The following is a 20,076-nucleotide window of genomic DNA, read 5'->3' on the forward strand; positions in this document are numbered from 1 at the left end:
AAACAAAATAAAGCCCCTGTAGTCACATATTAGTGTATGGTTAAAAACAATTCAATAAGGTAATCCAAATTACATTATTTTATTTAAGATTACCAGTAAAATAAAAATATATTTAGTCATGCCCTGGCCAGTTGGCTCAGCGGTGGAGCGTCAGCCTGGCGTGCGGGGGACCCGGGTTCGATTCCCGGCCAGGGCACATAGGAGAGGCACCCATTTGCTTCTCCACCCCCCCCCTTCCTCTCTGTCTCTCTCTTCCCCTCCCGCAGCCGAGGCTCCATTGGAGCGGAGATGGCCCGGGCGCTGGGGATGGCTCCTTGGCCTCTGCCCCAGGCGCTAGAGTGGCTCTGGTCGTGGCAGAGCGTAGCCCCTGGTGGGCATGCCGGGTGGATCCTGGTCGGGCGCATACGGGAGTCTGTCTGACTGTCTCTCCCCGTTTCCAGCTTCAGAAAAATACAAAAAACAAAACAAAACAAAAAATATATATATATTTAGTCATGCTTTAGATTATACTGATGTTCAAATCATTTATGATTCAACTCTCAGATGTTTCATGAAATTTGAACTTTCCAAAAGCAATAGGATGCTCTGCAGTGGATATACTTCTAACGTAATTATTCTTATGTCATGTGGAAATTATTGGTTAACTTGTCTCTTACACAAAAAGATAGTATGCTAGTAGACGAAAAGGACAATATTATATTCAGCTTAGTATATATGTGATTAGAACAAAAAAATCGAACAAAAGCCAATTCCTCCAAAGCACATATTTGAGTATGAACAAAGACTTGGACACACACAAAAAATAACAATAAAGTATTTTTAACAATACCTTTATTACATGATAGCTCCTTACAACTGGTAGAAACAGAGGCCTAAAGCATTTAGTTTTCAAGCAGGATATTTACTCTGGGGGTAGAGATAAACCTGTATATTTAATAGGCCAGTATCATAGAAATGACATGATTATATCACCCTTAGGAAGAACTAGCATCTGTTATTTACCTACTATGTGTCCAATTTCTTTGTGGAGAAACTGAAGCTCTGAGAAGCTGATTAATTTCCCCACTATCACTTAGCTAGAAAGGAGTGAGGCCAGGAAATTGTGAATGAGGCCAGGAAGTGGTAGATTGCACTATAAAGTCCATGCTCTTTCTGCAACTTCAAGCAGCCACTGAATATATCGTTCTCTGTACCACTGTGTATAATAACATAATTCCTATGGGCTTTCACAAAATTTAAGTGATATGGTATTAATATAAAATCACTCTGAAACATACAGAAGTTCTACAAATAATAAGACATCCATTATGACCTGTCTAAAATGCCAGATCCTCAAACTCATTTTGAAGTAGTCAGTGAGGCATTATTCCCCTGTTTTAGTAGATGAAGGGAATATAAAGTTCAGAGAGGTTAAGTAACTTGTTTGAGTCACAGATGCAGGATTAGACTCTGAAATCTTGCATTTTCTGCGTCTATTTCTATTACACCGTGCTGCATCTAAAATGTAAAGTAGTAGACCCTTAGAAGAAAAATTATATCCATTTAAAATGTTAAAATTGGCTTATAAATTAAGTATGAACTTCAAAATGTATTTGGGGAAAAACATTTTAATCATTTGTATTAATTTTAGAATGTACATGTTATACTTAATCATAAAAACACTCCTTCTGGGCCCTGGCCGGTTGGCTCAACAATACAAAGTCGGCCCGGCGTGTGGATATCCTGGGTTCGATACCCAGTCAGGGCACATACAGGAACAGACTGATGTTTCTCTCACTCTTTCTCCCCCCTTCCTCTCTTGATATAATCCATAAATAAAATATTTTTTTAAAAAATTATTATATATTTTAAACAATATTTTAAAAAAACACGGTTATATACCAGCTATCCATGCATTACTATTCTTTCAATTATTATAAAAGATCTCAAGTTAGTACTACTATCATCTGCCATGTTACAGATGAGTAAATGGAAGCTCGGAACAGTTAAGTAAATTGCTTAGTTACACAGTAAGTGGTAGGACTGGAATTCCAAATCAGATCAAATTGATTCTAAGACCTTTATATATAATTACAAGGCTATGCAATGTTTTAACAATTTCCAAGTATAGTGTGATGCTATAATAGGGACACTTAGATAAATAAATCAGAGAACTCTGAACAGGGAAGGGAAAGTTTCCTATTAAGTATAATAGGAACAGAAACTACTACAAAATTTCAAAGGAGTCTAGAAAACTATTTTAACATCAAAAGATGAATTAAAGTGACGAGTAAAATAAACTTTCAAATCTCCTACTGAAAAAAATATTGTATTACTAAATCCTAGATACTTGGAAAGATGTTACATTATCACAATAACCCTTAGGCTGCTTATTTAGAATTATTAAAGTCTTAATGTAATATCTATATAATTTCCCCTAGAATCCTATTCTGTATGATGTTCCTATTGACTTTCATTTTTTCAGTAGAGGAGAAGGGCACTGAGATGTGAACAGTCACAGTTGATATTCCATCCTGCCCCTGCCAGGGGACTTATTTTGAAACTGCATTTACACAGCAAACATACTATTTTTACCCAGATTGTATGCTATAAACTAGTAATTGTAAAAATACCTAAACATGTACTTATTTACACTTTAAATAAGACCGAGAACTTTCACACCAAAAATCATTATTATTATACTTAATATTTCTACCAATATTTTGACTTTGGATAACACTCTTGGTAAGGCAGTTTGTATCTTAATAAGTCATGCTTGGAACTACTAAAGCTCTGAAAGCGAAAAAGGTTCAGAAGCTCTGACATATGGCTATTATTTCATTTTTTGACTGTTACATGTTAACTTTTTAAAAATCAACTTTATTTGAGAACAGTTTTAGACTTACAATAGTGTTGCAAATTAACACAATGAATTCCCATATACTTTATATACATTGGCTATTATTTTTAATAAATGTGAAGTATGTTATCTAATCAAATAACAGAAAGATGAATTATTTCCAAAGAAGATAAATATACTATTAAACAAAATGCTATAGAAAATGACACATCCAGTACAAGATCAAGAAGGCAATTTTTATTTTCTAAAGAAAATAAAACAATTTACAAAAACAAAAACATTTTAAAACTGTTTAACATTTACAAGTACAAAATTCATGATAATAAATCTAAAGAGGTCAATATTATGAAGTTTACAATGTGTCTTATTTCACAGACAACATAATAAAATGGCAAATATTAATCTACTTTATATTAAATCCCAAATATTTAATTCCCTAAAAATACCAATTGAAGCCCAAAGCAAATTACCAAATCTAACAAAGAAATAATTAAAACACTTTGAAAAAAATACAAATGAAACATTAAAGCAAATTAAATTTTTATAAAGGAAAAAAAACTAATAAAAACCTGTGGTATGGTGGGTAGGATGACAGTATTCTCAGCAGGGACTGGCAGGACAGGGATCACAGGGACAGTGGGAGAAGAGAGAGGTACAGCTTCTGTTGGCTAAAAATCATCAACGACAAAAAATCAGGAAAAATACCAAAATAAAAAGTAAACACAAAACAGAAAGTTTTGTCATAAAGATAAATTAGTTCAGAAGTAACTGAGATATAGGCAAAATATTAACATATTACCTCAATTTAAATGAGAAAATGATTGCCAGAAAATATTTTAGAAATCATTATATCACAAATATTTTATTACTCTGTAGTTAAAATGAGTGACTACTCCTTTGATGTTTAAATGAAAATAACAAAAGATAATAATTTACAAGTCCTCTCCTCTAGGAGACAAGACACTAGCTTAAGAGAAAGGCTACAAAATATTTTTCTAGCATTCAAGAATATATTTGACTACTTTCCTCCTTGTAGTTAAAGAATTAAAAGTAATTCCATTAGCCCATCAGGTAGGTAATTGGAGCTTACAAATCTACAGACAAAAGATTCAAAGAACTTCAAAATTGAATCTGCATAATTTAAGGTAATCTGTGCTATTAACCTCTGCTAAATCAAGAGCCTGCCTGTAAAGTCATTAATTGAACTAGCATTCATTGAGTACCTATTATGCGTCAGACACATTCCAGAAAAAATGAAAAACGTAGGAACTCTAGTGATAATTTAAAAAGCTTTGACATTTACACTCAATTACGCTGTCTGACTTGATGCAGCTATTTTTTAAAGATATAACTGGAACACAGAAAGGTGTTTTCTAACAAGTCCCAAACCCTGTAAACCAAATTCATAAAAATTTGCTGTACCAATGATATATTCTACATGTATAAGAAACACATTTTAAAAATTAAACCAGTAAGAGGACAATGTGCATAAGAATACTTAAAACAGAAGGAACAAATTGCTAAATTTGAAACTATGCTTTTCCTCGCTGATGAAAATACAAAAAATTTACAATGTTGACCTCTTTTGTCTATCATATCAATCAAAATTTATCAAAAACATATGAAGTCTCTTCCACAAGGTGTTGGGACAACTGGATATCTACATGCTAAAAAAAGGTAAACCACTACCTCACATCATATATAACAACTAACTGAAAATTAATCAACAACCTAAATATAAGTGCTAATACCATAAAACTCATAGAATGGGTAAATTTTCATGACCTTGGATTTGACAATGGATTCTTAAATATGACCATCAAAACCATAAGTGACAAAAATAAGTAGGATTTAATCAGAATTAAAACATTTTATACAACAAAGGGAATTATTAAGAAAGTAAAAAGACAATCAACCTCCAGAATGGAAGAAAATCTTTGCAAATCATACATCTGATAAGGGTTTAATATTCAGAATAAACAAAAAACTCCAACTCAACAACAAAAAGACAATCAAAAAATGGGCAAAAGACTTGAATAGACATTTTTCTAAAGATATACAAATGGTCAATAAGCACATGAAAAGATATTCAACACCACTATTCATTGAGAAATGCAAATCAAAGTTGAATAGCACTTCACAACTACTAGCAGGCTGTAATAAAAAAGGGAAAACAAAAACAGAAAGTAACAAATGTTGGTGAGAATGTGCAAAACTGGAACCCTCAAAAACTGCTGGTAGGAAAGAAAATATGGCCTCTGTGGAAAAGTTTGACAGTTCCTCAAAAAACTAACCATAGATTTACCATAAAACCCAGAAATTCTACTCCTAGGTATATGTTCAACTGAACTGAGGACAAGGAATTGGATACTCTATACCAGTGGTAGTCAACCTGGTCCCTACCGCCCACTAGTGGGCGTTCCAGCTTTCATGGTGGGCGGTAGTGGAGCAAGCAAAGTATAAATAAAAAGACAGATTTAACTATAGTGAGTTGTTTTATAAAGATTTATTCTGCCAAACTTAGCAAAAATCTGACATAAAGTACTTGGTAAGTAATTATTATTATATGCTTTAACTTGCTGTAACTTTGCTTTATAAATTTTATAAAGTAAAGTTATTTCCCTACTTTTTATTTATAAATCACCATTACTGTGGAACCAGTGGGTGGTTAGAAAATTATACTACTAACAGGGATACAAAAGTGGGTGGTAGGTATAAAAAGGTTGACTACCCCTGCTCTATACCAACATTTCAATGATACATTATTCACACCAGTCAAAAGGTAGAAACAACCCAAATGTCTATAAACAGATGAATGGATTCTGATATACACTACAACATGGATAAATCTTGAAAAATTATGCTAAGAGAAATTAACCAGATACAAAAGGACAATATTGTATGATGCCACTTACATGAAATATTTAGAATAAATTCAGAGATAGGAAGTAGATTAGCAGTTATCAGGGGCTAGGGAGAGAACAGCCTGGGGAGTTATTGCTTAATGGTTAGTTTGTTTGACATGATGAAACAGTTTTGGAAATAGTGATGACTGCAAAACACTGGGGATATATTGTAATTAATGCCATAGAATTGAAAAGTTAAAACTTGTTAAAATGGTTAATTCTGTTACATATATTGTACCACAATAAAACAAACTAAAAAAATTTTAATGCACAAAAACAGGTACTCTTTCACACTGCCCTTAGATATATAAATATATACAAATGTTAGGAAAAGCAATTCATCAGTAGTTGTCTATAGCCATAAAAATATCTAACCTTTCTGACTTAGTAATTCTAGAAATCTATCCTAAAGTAATACATAATTAAAAAAGCAAATGTTTTAATACTATTCATATGGTCACTTAAGCATTGTTTATATTTGGGGAAATGCGGAATATCCCAAAAATCCAGAGGTGTTGAAATGGTTAAGTAAATAGTGATAATTACGTAAGATTAAATAGATATTAGGCAACAATAATAAGTCATCTGTAAGAACAGTTTGTAAGTCATTTGCAATATTGCCTATGACATGATGTTAATTAAAAAAAAGAAAGATGAAACATGTAAAAAAAAATGCGAAGAACTGTAAGTGTAAGGTGGTCAGCAATGGGGGAAGGTCACGTGAGGAACCCAGACCCGGGAACTTTGGCTAGAGTCGCCCACACTCATGCACGCCAAAAGAAACTTCCCAGGAGTCCTTGGGAAAAGAGTGACTGTCTGCCAGCCAGTGAAATTTCACCATGTCATACTGCTCGACCACCATAGACACCCTTTAAATATCCCCTACGCGGGTCACCCTATGCAACTTCCCTGACCTCTGTCCTGGGGCTGGGCGGGATGCACCGTACTCAATAAAGCCTTTGCTGTTCCACACATTGTGGCTCCGGCCCCTTCCTTCTTCCTCGGCAGGGAAAAATACCTTACATTTGGTGCTGAAACCTGGGAGAAGTCAGAAGCCTGCTGGGGCCACTCCTCTACCCTTCCCCTCCTAGAAAGAACCAGGACCTCCGACCTTCCACCCACTTCAGCACACAGTGCGGTAAGTCCCCTGCCTCCAGCTTCCCCTCAGTTCTTTCCACCGAGACTCCCTGTCTGAAACTGCAGCTGCATCAGAGACCTCTTTCCATTCCGAGTGCGTGTGTGCCCGTGGAGATGTCCCAAGCACATCCACTTTTCCTATCTGTCTGGTGGCCAGAGAATGAGTTGCAGGACACCAATTCTCAACTCTGACCACTCTGAGAACTGAGGATGGCCATAGAGGCACAGGAATCTAAACCTAATCCAAAAACACTCCTGGAGTTGCCTTATCTGAAATCTCTCCCTCCCTAAAGAGGAAGAAACTGTTCTTCGCTGTGGCCAGGCCACAGAACCCACTGGATAATCGAACCAGGTAGCCTCCTGAAGGGGACTTTCGGTTTTAACACCCTCACCAATTTAACTATCCCCAAAAGAACTGGGAACTGGTTGGAGTCCCTTACATTCAGGACTTCTAGTTATTCGCGCTCTTGTTCTAATCTCTGTGCCACCTGTTCTATGCGCAGGCTACTTTTTTTGGCCAGAGAAACCTCACCTAAAGCCTCCGCTCTTAATCTTTCCTCCTTCGCCCGACCCCCAACTCTCTCCCCCTCCTGCCTGACCCCCAGGGGCACCCCTCTCTCGGGACCCCTCTCTGATCCCTCTGCAGACCTCTTTCGCTCAGGTCTCTTCCCTCCAAGACCCTCCTCCCCTTCCTTCACAGAATCCTGTTTCTCATTCACCTGCAAATATCATTCTCTCTTTCTCCTCCCCTGCCAGCCAGGGGCCCCTCCCTTCTCCACTGTGTTCTTAAGCCCCTCCTCCATCAGGCCATTCTCAGCCTGCCATTGGCCCTTACACTAGTTTGCAGGACACGAAACCCCAATTTTCTTGCAGGAAGTTCTGGCCCTGTCCTGCCTCTGGCTCCAGTGTTTCCTGTTGGATCTGGGTGCCGGGCTCCCCAGAAGCCCACCTCTTCTTATTCCCAACCCCCAATTCCCTATCCGAGGCCTGTGAACATGTCATTTAAAGTTTTTAATGGTCAGGAGGAAAATGCCAAGGCTGTTTGCCAGGCCTGCACACAGCAGAACGTAATGCTCCAAACTCAGATTCTTGTGGCAGTCCTGAGGCCAGCAGAGCAACAGGGATAAGGCACAGGAAGTGCCCGACCCAAGTCCAAGCCACAAAGAGGAATCCCACCAGCAGCTTGCTTTACGTGTGGCAACCAGGGTCACTGGTCCCAGCAGCGCCCCTGCCCGCGGCTGCCCACTGAGCCTTGCCCTAACTGCAAGCAGCCGGTCACTGGCGGAGCGATTGCCCCCTTTGGGCAGCAGGCTCATCCTTAGTGTCTCTATGTGGAGGACAAATCACCTAGATGGGAGGCTGGACTCTTTCTTTTCCTCTTCGCACACCACCCCTCACATGCAGTTTTTCCCCTTCGTATGCCACTCCTGGCATACAGTTTTGCCTCAAGTTTGCTGGCCCCTAACCATGTCCGGCTCACCAAAAGGCTGGAACCTGCAGATCCCCCTATTACTCCTCCTTTTTTTTTTTTTTTAAATCCTTACAGGACCACATCTGCCAAGTTTCTCAACTCATGGCCAAACAGATGTTCCTCCTGACTCCCCTCAAAGCCACATCACCTGCCGATTTCCCCCTCCCCACGACGCCCCTAATCAGCACGAAGTAGCCAGACGAATAAGCGGTGCCCCTAATTAACACAAAAGATCAGAATGTAAGGTGGTCAGCAATGGGGGAAGGTCACGTGAGGCACCCAGACCCGGGAACTTTGGCTAGAATCGCCCACACTCATGTGCACCAAAAGAAACTTCCCAGGAGTCCTTGGGAAAAGAGCGACGGTCTGCCAGCCAGTGAGATTTCACCATGTCACACTAGCTCAACCACCATAGAGACCCTTTAAATATCTCTCACGCGGGTCACCCCATGCGACTTCCCTGGCCTCTGTCCTTGGCCCCAGGGAACTTTGTCGGGCGGGATGCACTGTATTCAATAAAGCCTTTGCTGTTCCACACTTTATGGCTCTGGCCCCTTCCTTCTTCCTCAGCGGGGAAAAATACCTTACAGTTAGAAAAATTAACCTCTGGGGGAAGGATTACAAGCAGCTTTCCTGTGCCTCTTTATTTCAAATTCTACTTTTCTAATTGCCAATAATGAATATGTAGTGATATTATTATGATGCAGAGTGAGAAATGGGAGATCAGCTGTTCATATCAAGAGAAAAATTTATGATCACTTACCATCTCATTCTCTAAAAAAAAACCCTGAAAATGTATTTCAGATGAATTATTCTAAAAGAAGCTAACAAATATCAATGATATACAGGACTATTAGAGGTGAAGAAGTAGGGACAAAGTTCAACCTTTCAGTTTACAACTGAGGTTAAGTTCGCAAAAGGTAAGCTATGAAAAATGAGGAAAAAATTGCTGGACTTCTGTTACTGAATTTCTTATTTCCTAAAGAAAAAGACTTTTAGCCATTAGATTTTGCTTTTTTTCCTTGTTTGAGTATCATTTTATTAAAATCCTAAAATTTACACAATTTTAATCCAAACCACTCTCTATAGGACACTGAGCAAGTACTTTGAAAACAAACAAAAAAAGCATATTCCCTTGCCTCTTACTTAAAAAGGCAAATACTGTTGAGAAAATTTTCTAAAAACAACTGACATATCAACACAGCATTTCCTAGTCACAGCTGATAATCCAAGTAACAAAGAATTACAAAGCAAGACAGTAATTTTAATTTGAAATAAAAATACAGCCTTAAATGACTAATGACCAAATGAAGGTTGAGAGATAAGGAACAGCATACATGTTAAATTTGATAATATAATAAAATGAAGAAATAAGATATTCTGAGTGCAGGATTGAGAGTATGACAAAATTCTAGGGAACTGTATAAGATGATTCTAAATTAGAAATATCAGCTTTTAAGATTCTAACATAAATAATAAGGCAGCAATATACAGTAACCATTATATTTGGGTTATTACAGAAAAGAAGGTATTTCAGCATAAGCATTTTAAACTTGAAAAATCTTATATATTTCATTAGACAATAATAACTATTACATCATCATCTTTTTCCTGCTGCATTTGTATCACTCATTAAGATTAGCTTGGTTTCATTTTTTTTTTTTTAAATTCTTGACCAGGTGACTAACAGTCTCAGTTATTTCTATCCATAGCAACCCCATGGAATCATTAGCCTCTGAGGCTGCCTTCAGAGACCTGTTTCCATGACAACAGAGGCTATATTAACACCATCTCAAAGAACATGCAGAAAATTTAAGTTCCTGCAAAATAACTGGATTGCATATTTTAAAAGTACTTTTTTATATTATTCAAATCGACAGCTTTTTGAAAAATGTTTAAACATTCATTTTTTAGAGTCTTATTAATTTTCTTCATAGCTTTACTTTTACACTTAATGTGAGATCTTAAAATTAAACTAGCGTTTAAAATGTAACCAATATTCATAAAATTGGTCTGAAGCCTTATTAGATACAGCCACGTGCACAATGTTTATTGTACATCTACTTTTATGACTATGTACCACCCTCTTTATTCAACAAATAAATGATAAAATGTATATTAAGTATACCTACCGGGATTAAATATTTTTTGCTTAAAATAGCAAAACTAGTTTTTATATAGGGTAGGACAAAGTAGGTTTACAGCTGTTTGTATGGAAAATAACACAATAATAAATAATAATACAAGAATAAACTCTGTGTTTCGCGTACTCACAGCTGTGAACCTACTTTTGTCCCATCCTGTATATACCTATGAATCCTGACTGATATAGGAAGAGACAGAAGGGACAAATGGGAGGTTTCTATGAGAATCCAGCTAAGAGGGGATCAGTGTCTTAAACCAAATGGTGGTGATGGGAAAAATGGACATGAGTAGTCAAATCAAGATAGATTTTGAATATATAATTTGTGTACCTGGTGACTGATGGGAGGCTGGGAGTGGGGAAGAAGGATTAAGAATAACACCCACGATAGCCACTAAAAATAACCTTTTACATCACAGTTAGACCCAAGCATAAAAGATCTGAAAGGCTATCTAAATAACATTTAATTTTTTTTCTAACTAAATTATTTACTGAAATGGTTTTCACAGCATAAAACAAAACTCAGAAGAAAGATAACTGAGACTGTACTACCAGGTAATTAATAATTGCTTAACATCTTATATTAACATATTATGTGAATGGGGTTAATTGATCTTAGGATACACACAAAATTTCAATAAGGTCTAAATAAATTTATACCATACTCATGGCAAATGAAATACATAAATTAGAAAATCTTTTGATATCAATATCTTAGTTAATAAGGCAAGGGCCTTATTTTGTTTTTGTATAGCATAGTTAATATTCTTAATCCAAACTCCTTTCTTGAAAGATCTACTATGCTGTGTAATGAGACATGTTTCTCTGATCAAATGTCAGAGAAGCTATCTAGAGGGAGGATAAACCAGGAAAAAACCGTGAACCTTTCGCATGTTGATAGAAGGATAAAATATAGCGAAGTAGATATATCAAAACTCTGCTTGGAAAAAACTACTCAAGAAGGGTCTGGTGCCTTCAGAATCAAGGCGTTTTTCATTGCTTAAACGTTTCTTATTTGACTCATAAGCCCTTTAGACACAGTTATTGCAAACAAGTTACCTTCAATATAAGCTGGTACAGTGGAAAAACAAATGAACAAAAACATGTTATTTGAACCAGCTGCATATGACATCATGTCGTAATTATCTCAGAAGCAAACTTTAATACAATTAGATGTATTTTAAAACATAATTGAGGTGTTAAAATACATATTTTTTGTTTTAAAATAACAAAGGGGAGATAGAAAAATAAATCTAGTGATTAACAATCCTATTTTAGAAACATGGGTACAGATTTGTCAGTTCATATGGACAGATTATCTAGTTCATGAATTTAATTCTGCTTGTAAGATTCATGATATTCAGTAAATGTTTAGCATCCCTTTATTATGAAAAGATGGTATTCCATCAGCATTCAGCTCATCATTTTGTGCTGGTAGAAGGATGAGCCAACAACCACTACACATTTAAAGTACAGAGACCTAACGGTTGGATTTAAAAATAAGGTTACTTTAACAAATAGGGGTGAAACTACAACTGCAATATGCTTTATTAAAAACCTGATTTTATCAGACTGTGGCTAAAGAAACAACACAACTGTGGACTTCATGATTATTAACCTAAAACAGGCTCTTAAGGATTCCTAGTAATTGTACATTTACCCTATTTATTCTTCTACAAGTCCCTCTCTAATGATTCAGGCTCAGTACCATTTTTTTTTTTTTAGTGAGAGAAGAGGCAGAAACAGACTCCCACATATACCCCTACCAGGATCCATTTGGCAAGCCCACTAGGGGGCGATGTGGGGCAGGAAAGAGAAAGATAGAAGTGAGAAGGGGTAGGGGTAGAGAAGCAGATGGGCGCTTCTCCTGTGTGTCCTGGCCCAGAATTGAACACTCCGGGCTGACGCTCTACCAATGAGCCAAGTGGCCAGGGCCCAGGCTCAGCCCCTTTCTGAAATGCAAGTTTTCTACTGTTCTCCTCCCACTTAATGTTTTGTCCATACTGACCTTCTTGCTGTTCCTCAATTATTATAAACATGCTCTGGCCTCAGAGTCTCTTATTTACTATTCCTCTGCTTAATACTCTTGCTCCAGATACTCATTTGGCTCAATTCCACAACTTCTTTCATGTCTTCACTCATTTATTACCTTCCACTTGAAGCCCCTTTTGGTTATCCCATCAACCCCCATGTCCACACACTCACAAATACATTTGCTATTTTCTTCTTTTTTTTTTTTTTTTTACTTTTTCTCCAGCATGCTATGTATTTTAGTTAACCATGTCTATACATTTTCTTTCCCTTTAATCTAAGCTCTATAAAAGTAGAGATTCTTGTTCTATTCACTCCAGTATGCCCAGTACCTAGAATAGAACCTAACACATAGGAAATATTCACTCTATATCTGTTGAATAAATGAAACCCAGTGACTACCAAAAGAAACTGATTTCATCAGCACTCTAAAATGGTAAAAATTACTCAGGAAATAGACTATATATCCATTACTCACCCCACCCCTTTTCATGCTATATAGTACATAACAGATATTGCTAAAAGATTCTTTCTGTGTGCTTGGGCAGACACTACCAATTAGAAGCTATTCAAGATGATCTACCACTTGACAACCTTAGAACAGAATTTTCACACTATAAAAATACCAAAAAAAATTTGCCTGTTTCATATTCTCTATCCAGCAATAGCTAATTGCCTAATTATGTCCTATTTGTGGTGGTGGGTGGGAGAAAACAGTACACTTCCTCAAAAGATTTTCATCTCTTTCCTTTTCAACTGTATTGGGAAGTAAATTTCGCTGACAACTCATATTTAAAACCTCTGGTATCCTTCCTCCAAACTTCAAAGATCTACTAACTAGGTGGTAGCTAACCAGGTGGTAGCTGCTTCCTGTAGTTTCTGTTTTACCTTGTCTTTCCCATTTGTCCTTTTTAATATATAACATCCCCCCCAAAAGTAGAGCATTTCATTCATCCTTAGGTCAAAGGTTAGCAAACTTTCCTGAAAAGGACCAGGTATTTAGACTTTATAGGCCATGAAGTTTCTGTTGTAATTACCCAACTGTGCTGTAGAGGCTTGAAAGTAGCCATAGGCAATACCCAAACAGTCATGGCTATATTCCAATAAAACTTTATATATAAAGCAGGTGTTTGGCTAGATTTTGCCTACAGGGTGTAGTATGATTTTTAAAAAGAAAAAAAAACTAATTAGGTCAATGAAGAAAATAGAAAATGACTTCAAGAAACCCAGTCTAGTTTTTACTAACTATAGTTGGTTTAATTATGTTGCACTGTTTAATGCATGACAATAAAAATAAGCAACTCTTCCACCCAAAAATGGAAGTGAGAATTAAACAAACAAATAAGAAATAAATATGGAAATTTCAGGTTTCATCTAGAGTTCTTTAAAATATTTTTACAAAAAAATCCTACTATATAGCCTGACCAGGCGGTGGCACAGTGGATAGAACATCGGATGTGGAGGACCCAAGTTTGAGACCCCGAGGTCACCAGCTTGAGCGCAGGCTCATCTGGTTTGAGCAAGGCTCACCAGCTTGAGCCCAAGGTCGCTGGCTTGAGCAAGGAATCACTCGGTCTACTGTAGCCCCCCACCCCATCAAGGCACATATGAGAAAGCAATCAATGAACAACTAAGGAGCCACAACAAAGAATTGATGTTTCTCACCTCTCTCCCTTTCTGTCTGTCCCTATCTGTCCCTCTCTCTCACTGTCTCTGTCTCTGTCACCACACACACACACACATACACACACACACAATATATATATATATATATATATATATATATATATATATATCCTATATAATAAGCTGTGTTCTTATAACTGAAACAATTTAGGTTCTATACTGTATATAGCCTTTCAGTTTGGAAAAAGTGATTAAAATTATGATTTCTGTTCTGTTCCCTTGCCTCCCCATTCCTGCTACGGTAGTTGGTATAGCTGAAACTATTAATATCCAAGATCTTGGTTGTTTTTCCTGTCTTGCAAAATACTTTCAAACTGATTTTTTTCAAATTGATAACAACACTTTGACACATTAATTTGGTTCTACAAAAATCAGTCAGAGTTCAAAACATAAAAATAAAGACTATTTGATTCAAACCTCAGATTATAATGTTAGGGGTTTTATTGTTTTCTCAGAACCAACAAAATTTGTAGGGCAAGTAATTGGTCCTATTCTGTCATTAACAACTTCTTCACACTTCAGAGCTGGCTGAGTCAATAATCATAGTTTAGATTTCACAAATACTGTAAATACAATTCACAAATACTGTAAATACAAAGTGGAATTTACTAAAGAATAAAGAATGAATAGGGCCTTGACTGGTTGGCTCAGTGGTAAAGTGTCGGCTCAGCATTTGGATGTCCCAGATTCAATTCCCAGCTAGGGCACACAGAAGAAGCGACCACCTGTCTCTCCCCCTCCCCCTTCCCCTTCTCTCTCTTGCCCTCCTGCAGCCATGGCTCAGTTGGAGCAAATTGGTCCTGGGCGCTAAAGATGGCTCCATGGCCTCTGCCTCAGGTGCTACAACAGCTTGGTTGCCAAGCAATGGAGCAATGGCCCCAGATGGACAGAGCATCGCTTAGTAGGGGGCCTGCCAAGTGGGTCCTGGTCAGAGCACATGTGGGAGTCTGTCTCTCTGTCTCTCTGCTTCTCACTTAAGGAAAAAAACCAAACAAACAAACAGGCAGGCCTGACCAGGCAATGGCACAGTGGATAGAGCATCGGACTGGGATTCTGAGGATCCAGGTTTGAGATGCCGAGGTTGCCAGCTTGAGTGCAGGCTCACCTGGTTTGCGCAAAAAGCTCACCAGCTTGACCCCAAGGTCGCTGGCTCGAGCAAGGGGTTACTCAGTCTGCTGAAGGCCCGTATTCAAGGCACATATAAGAAAGCAATCAATGAACAGCTAAGGTGTCACAATGCGCAACAAAAAACTAATGATCGATACTTCTCATCTCTCCGTTCCTATCTGTCTGTCCCTGTCTATCCCTCTCTCTGACTCTCTTTCTGCCTCTGTGAGTGAATGAATGAATGAATGAATGAATGAAAGAAAGAAAGAAACATTAAAAAAAAAAAGAACAGGCAAGACTCCTGTTAAGTGGTAAGGGAGAAAAATCTTTGAAATAAATTTATCTAGGCACAGAATTAAACAGTGTTCAGGCTTCTAAAATTCTACTACTTCCAGGTGTCACAGCCAATTGCTTTAAATGACAAAACAGGATTTGTATATGCCTGTTAAATTATCACACCATTTGGTTTATTTAAGGTTAAATAAGCTGATCATTATAGGCTATTTTCTTCACATGGTCTGAACTATTTCTACCTTTATCAAAATTCTAAATTTTGATACAAAAATGAAGGCTAAAAATGTTATCTAAATAACAATGCCAGGAAATACAAAGAATAAAACAGAAAAAGATCTTTAGAGGAAATAATACAAAGTCAAATTTTAACAATAGAATTTAAGTCTTTTATATGTGTAAGAATATACATATCTTAATTTAATTTTTTCACAGAGGGCTTTTGAAATATACACAATTTCACAAAATCCTGTAAAATGTTAACATGTGAATTTTTAAGCCACAGTTCTATACAAAAATGGCTTGGGAAATCTACAGTGGTCAAACCATATTTGAAAGCTCCAAACTTCCTTGCAGCCATCTTATAGTATCAGATTAAATGTAAATAATATATATCAAATTTGTTTACTCATTTCAACAAATATTTATAAAGTGCATTCACCATGCTAGGCTCTGGTGATACTAGAGCCTAGTACTACCAGCTCATGTGAAGCTTATGATCTAGTCCAGTGGTCGGCAAACTCATTGGTCAACAGAGCCAAATATCAACAGTACAATGACTGAAATTTCTTTTGAGAGCCAAATTTTTTAAACTTATATAGGTAGGTACATTGTCATTAACTTAATTAGGGTACTCCTAACCTGGCCTTTGCGCCCGCACGTGGTATTTTGTGGAAGAGCTACACTCAGGGGGCCAAAGAGCCGCATGTGGCTCGCGAGCCACAGTTTGCCAACCACTGGTGTAGTAGATTACATTAAACAAATCTTACCCAAATCTTACTGAAATATAGTTGTGATACGAGGTATAAAAATAAAGAGGTATGAAATACAATTCTCATGAAAACAAACACTGCTTAAAAATTAATGGCAAAAATGTTGACGAGGCTAAATCACCTATCCTGATCCCATGAGCAGCAGGTCAGTCATTTTCCAGCACTTTCATTAACACTTTATTTTAAAGATCAATCTTTAAAACTTGTTTGAATATATTAAAATACATACAGTGCAGCTTGTAAAAGTTCTTTTTACCTACTTGTCCTTGACAAAAAAGGGTCATCTAACAATCATGACAGTATGTAGAAGCTACAAAGATGAATGTAGCATACTTCCTATTTATAGAAATTATATACAGATTTAGTTCTTATATACTCATTTAGTTCTTCAAACTAAAGCCAATCTAATAATCTACATTAAGATATCAATTTTTTTAATAGACTTTATTTTTTAGAGCACTTACAGGTTCTCAGCAAAAATTACAGAGTTCCCATCAAACCTCTATGCACACACATTTATTAACATTTGCAACGAAAATTGTACATTTGTACAGCTGAAGAACTTATAGACACATTATTACTCAAAGTTCATAGTTGATATTAGGGTGCACTCTTGGTGTTGCACAAAGTCTATGGACTTTAACAAATTTATAATGACATGTACCCATCATTATAGTATCATACTGAATCATTTACTGTCCTTAAGATCCTGTGCTCTACCGATTTATCCTTTCCACTTTCCTAACTCTTGGCAAATGTTGATTTTTTTACAATCTGCCTAGTTTTGCTTTTCCCAGAATGTCATATATATAGTTGGCAAGCAAACTTGACTTGAAGAAACCTCTGAGCTAAAGCCAGCCCAAATGTCATATATGTAGTTGAAAGCACATAGTACACAGCCTTTTCAGATTGGTGTCTTTAAAACTGAGTCAAGGTTCCCACATGTCTTTTCATTTTTTAGAACCAAATAACATTCCACTGCCTGGATGTACCACGGTTCATTCATTCACATACTGAAAGACATCTTGCTTGCCTCCAAGTTTTGGCAATGATAAGTAAAGACGCTATCAATATCTGTGTGCAGGTTTTTGAGTGAATATAAGTTTTCAGTTTGGGGGGGGTCAACACCAAGGAGTATGATTGCTGGATTGCATGGTCAATTTGGTATTTTTAAAAACCTTATATAACCATTATAAACAATTACTTAACGTTTAATCTTCATCTCTATGCTTTTCTAAAGTGTCCTACTGTATAAATGACTGGATCTTAAGTATAATTTAATGTATTTTTGGAATAGGTACATATATAGGTTCCCTAAAAAAACTCCACAATATTCTTCAGGTGAAAAGAGAAAACAATTTCCAAATCTGAGTCCTGGTATTAATCTTATAAAATTTGGCCTTTTGAGTGGAAAACTGAACTCTGCCAAAAGGCCGCATCTCACAACCAGTATAATAGAGTTTTTAACCCTAATTTTGATTGCTTAGTTAGTTAATACCCAAAGGAGACTACTTATACTCATTCTCTTGGGAACTATTCCACTATCAGAGTTGGCATTTCCAAAGTAGTTTAAGATTGTGTACCTGCTGTGCATATATTCTAGTTTAATACAAAGACATTATACTCTTAAATATAAGCAAGAGAAATGAAGAAAAAATATATATGTATATTTGTATTTTTCTGAAGCTGGAAATGGGGAGAGACAGTCAGACAGACTCCCGCATGCGCCCGACCGGGATCCACCCGACATGCCAACCAGGGGGCGACGCTCTGCTCACCAGGGGGCGATGCTCTGCCCCTCCGGGGCGTCGCTCTGTCACGACCAGAACCACTCTAGCGCCTGGGGCAGAGGCCAAGGAGCCATCCCCAGTGCCCGGGCCATCTTTGCTCCAATGGAGCCTCGGCTGCGGGAGGGGAAGAGAGAGACAGAGAGGAAGGAGAGGGGGAGGGGTGGAGAAGCAGATGGGCGCTTCTCCTGTGTGCCCTGGCCGGGAATCGAACCCGGGACTTCTGCATGCCAGGCCGACGCTCTACCACTGAGCCAACCGGCCAGGGCCAAGAAAATATTTATATTTGATCTATCAGTTCAAAACCCAGCTATCATTAGGCATGAGGCTAAATGTATAAGAAAAATAAATAGAACAGGTTAGGCCATTCCAGGATGGTCTAAGGTGGATATGACCTGATGTGAATATTATACCTGCTGACTGGTAGAAACAGTCAGAAGATTAATGATTATAAATGATATACTATAGCCTCTGTCTGACTGGGAAGTCTGTATTTATGCACGCTGTCCACTTTAAGTATGAATAGTTCTCTCTTTCCATCAAAAGCATACCAATTCGGTTGATAAATTATACGGTCATCCTAGTTATAAGGAAACTGAATGGTTTCCTCTCGTCTCCTCTCCTCGCTTGACCTCCTTGTGTGTATTTTTCCCCGGAATGGTAAATGTGAAGAGAATAATCAGCTATAGGATCATTACAACACTAGATAAAGTATGATATATGTCTCACAGAAGGTCTCAGGGAGAATTCAGACAGATAAAAAATTTACAATGATAAAAGATCAGGTAGTATTAAGTGCTATGAGGGAAAAAATTTTAAAAAGCATGACAGTGATGTTTGGAGTAAAGGAGTGCTGGCTGTTTTAAGTAAGAATCTGGGAAGGCAACAAATAGACAGAAATCTGAAGGAAGTGAGGGAATGAATCATGAGAATGTGTGGGGAAAAATGCTCCACGCAGAGGGAACAGCCATATAAAGGCTGGACACGTGCTTGATTTTTTAAGGAACAGGAAGAAGGCCAGTGTAGGTGGAGAAGAATAAGCAAGGGAACAGTAGAAAATGAGACTGGAAATATTGCCAGGGCTAGACCATACAGGGCCTTTTGGCCTATGGTAAATAAGGATTTTATTATATATCAGATTGAAAGCTAGGGGAGGGTTAAAACCAAGGTACTAATCTGAACTAACATTCTGTGAGAAAGGCTGGCTGCTACGTGAAAAACAGACTGGCGAGAGGAAAGAATAGACAGGGAGACCAGTGAGATGTCTACGCTGTATGTAGTTCAGGCAACAAATTACATACCAATGACCCCAGAACAACATGGGTTTGAACTGCATGAGTTTACTTACACATAGATTTCTTTTTCCAATAAACATATTGGAAAAAAATTATGGAGGTGTGACAATTTGGAAAAACTAACAGATGAACCATATAGCCTAGAAATATCAAAAGAGTTAGGAAACTCTCCCTCCCTCCCTCTCTCTCCCTCCTTCTCTCCCCCTCTCCTCCTCTTCCCCTCTCCCCCTCTTCTTCTCCCTCTCTTATCTCTTCCTTGCTCTTTCTCTCCCTCCCTCCCTCTCTCTCCCCATCTTCTCCTCTCTCCCTCTCTCTTTCCCTCTCCCTCCCCCACTACTCCCCTTCCCCTCCCCCTCTTTCTATCTTCCTCTCTCCCTTTCTCCCTCTCTCC

At 37.5% G+C, this 20,076-nt stretch overlaps 1 protein-coding gene across 17 annotated transcripts in view; it reads right to left on the reverse strand.

The window, feature by feature from the left end:
• The window catches only part of DLG1 (discs large MAGUK scaffold protein 1), a 301,581-nt gene that overhangs the window by 174,880 nt on the left and 106,625 nt on the right, over window positions 1-20,076 (reverse strand). For 9 of the 17 annotated variants that reach the window (XM_066347975.1, XM_066347974.1, XM_066347972.1 and 6 more), the window contains one exon: window positions 3,409-3,507. The exons of the other annotated variants lie outside the window; for them this stretch is intronic. In XM_066347975.1, the coding sequence (XP_066204072.1) occupies window positions 3,409-3,507 (99 nt within the window). The remainder of the gene's footprint in view (window positions 1-3,408; window positions 3,508-20,076) is intronic. 17 annotated transcript variants of the gene reach the window in all.

This window comes from Saccopteryx leptura, chromosome 8 (genome assembly GCF_036850995.1).
Source record: "Saccopteryx leptura isolate mSacLep1 chromosome 8, mSacLep1_pri_phased_curated, whole genome shotgun sequence".
Taxonomy (NCBI): domain Eukaryota; kingdom Metazoa; phylum Chordata; class Mammalia; order Chiroptera; family Emballonuridae; genus Saccopteryx; species Saccopteryx leptura.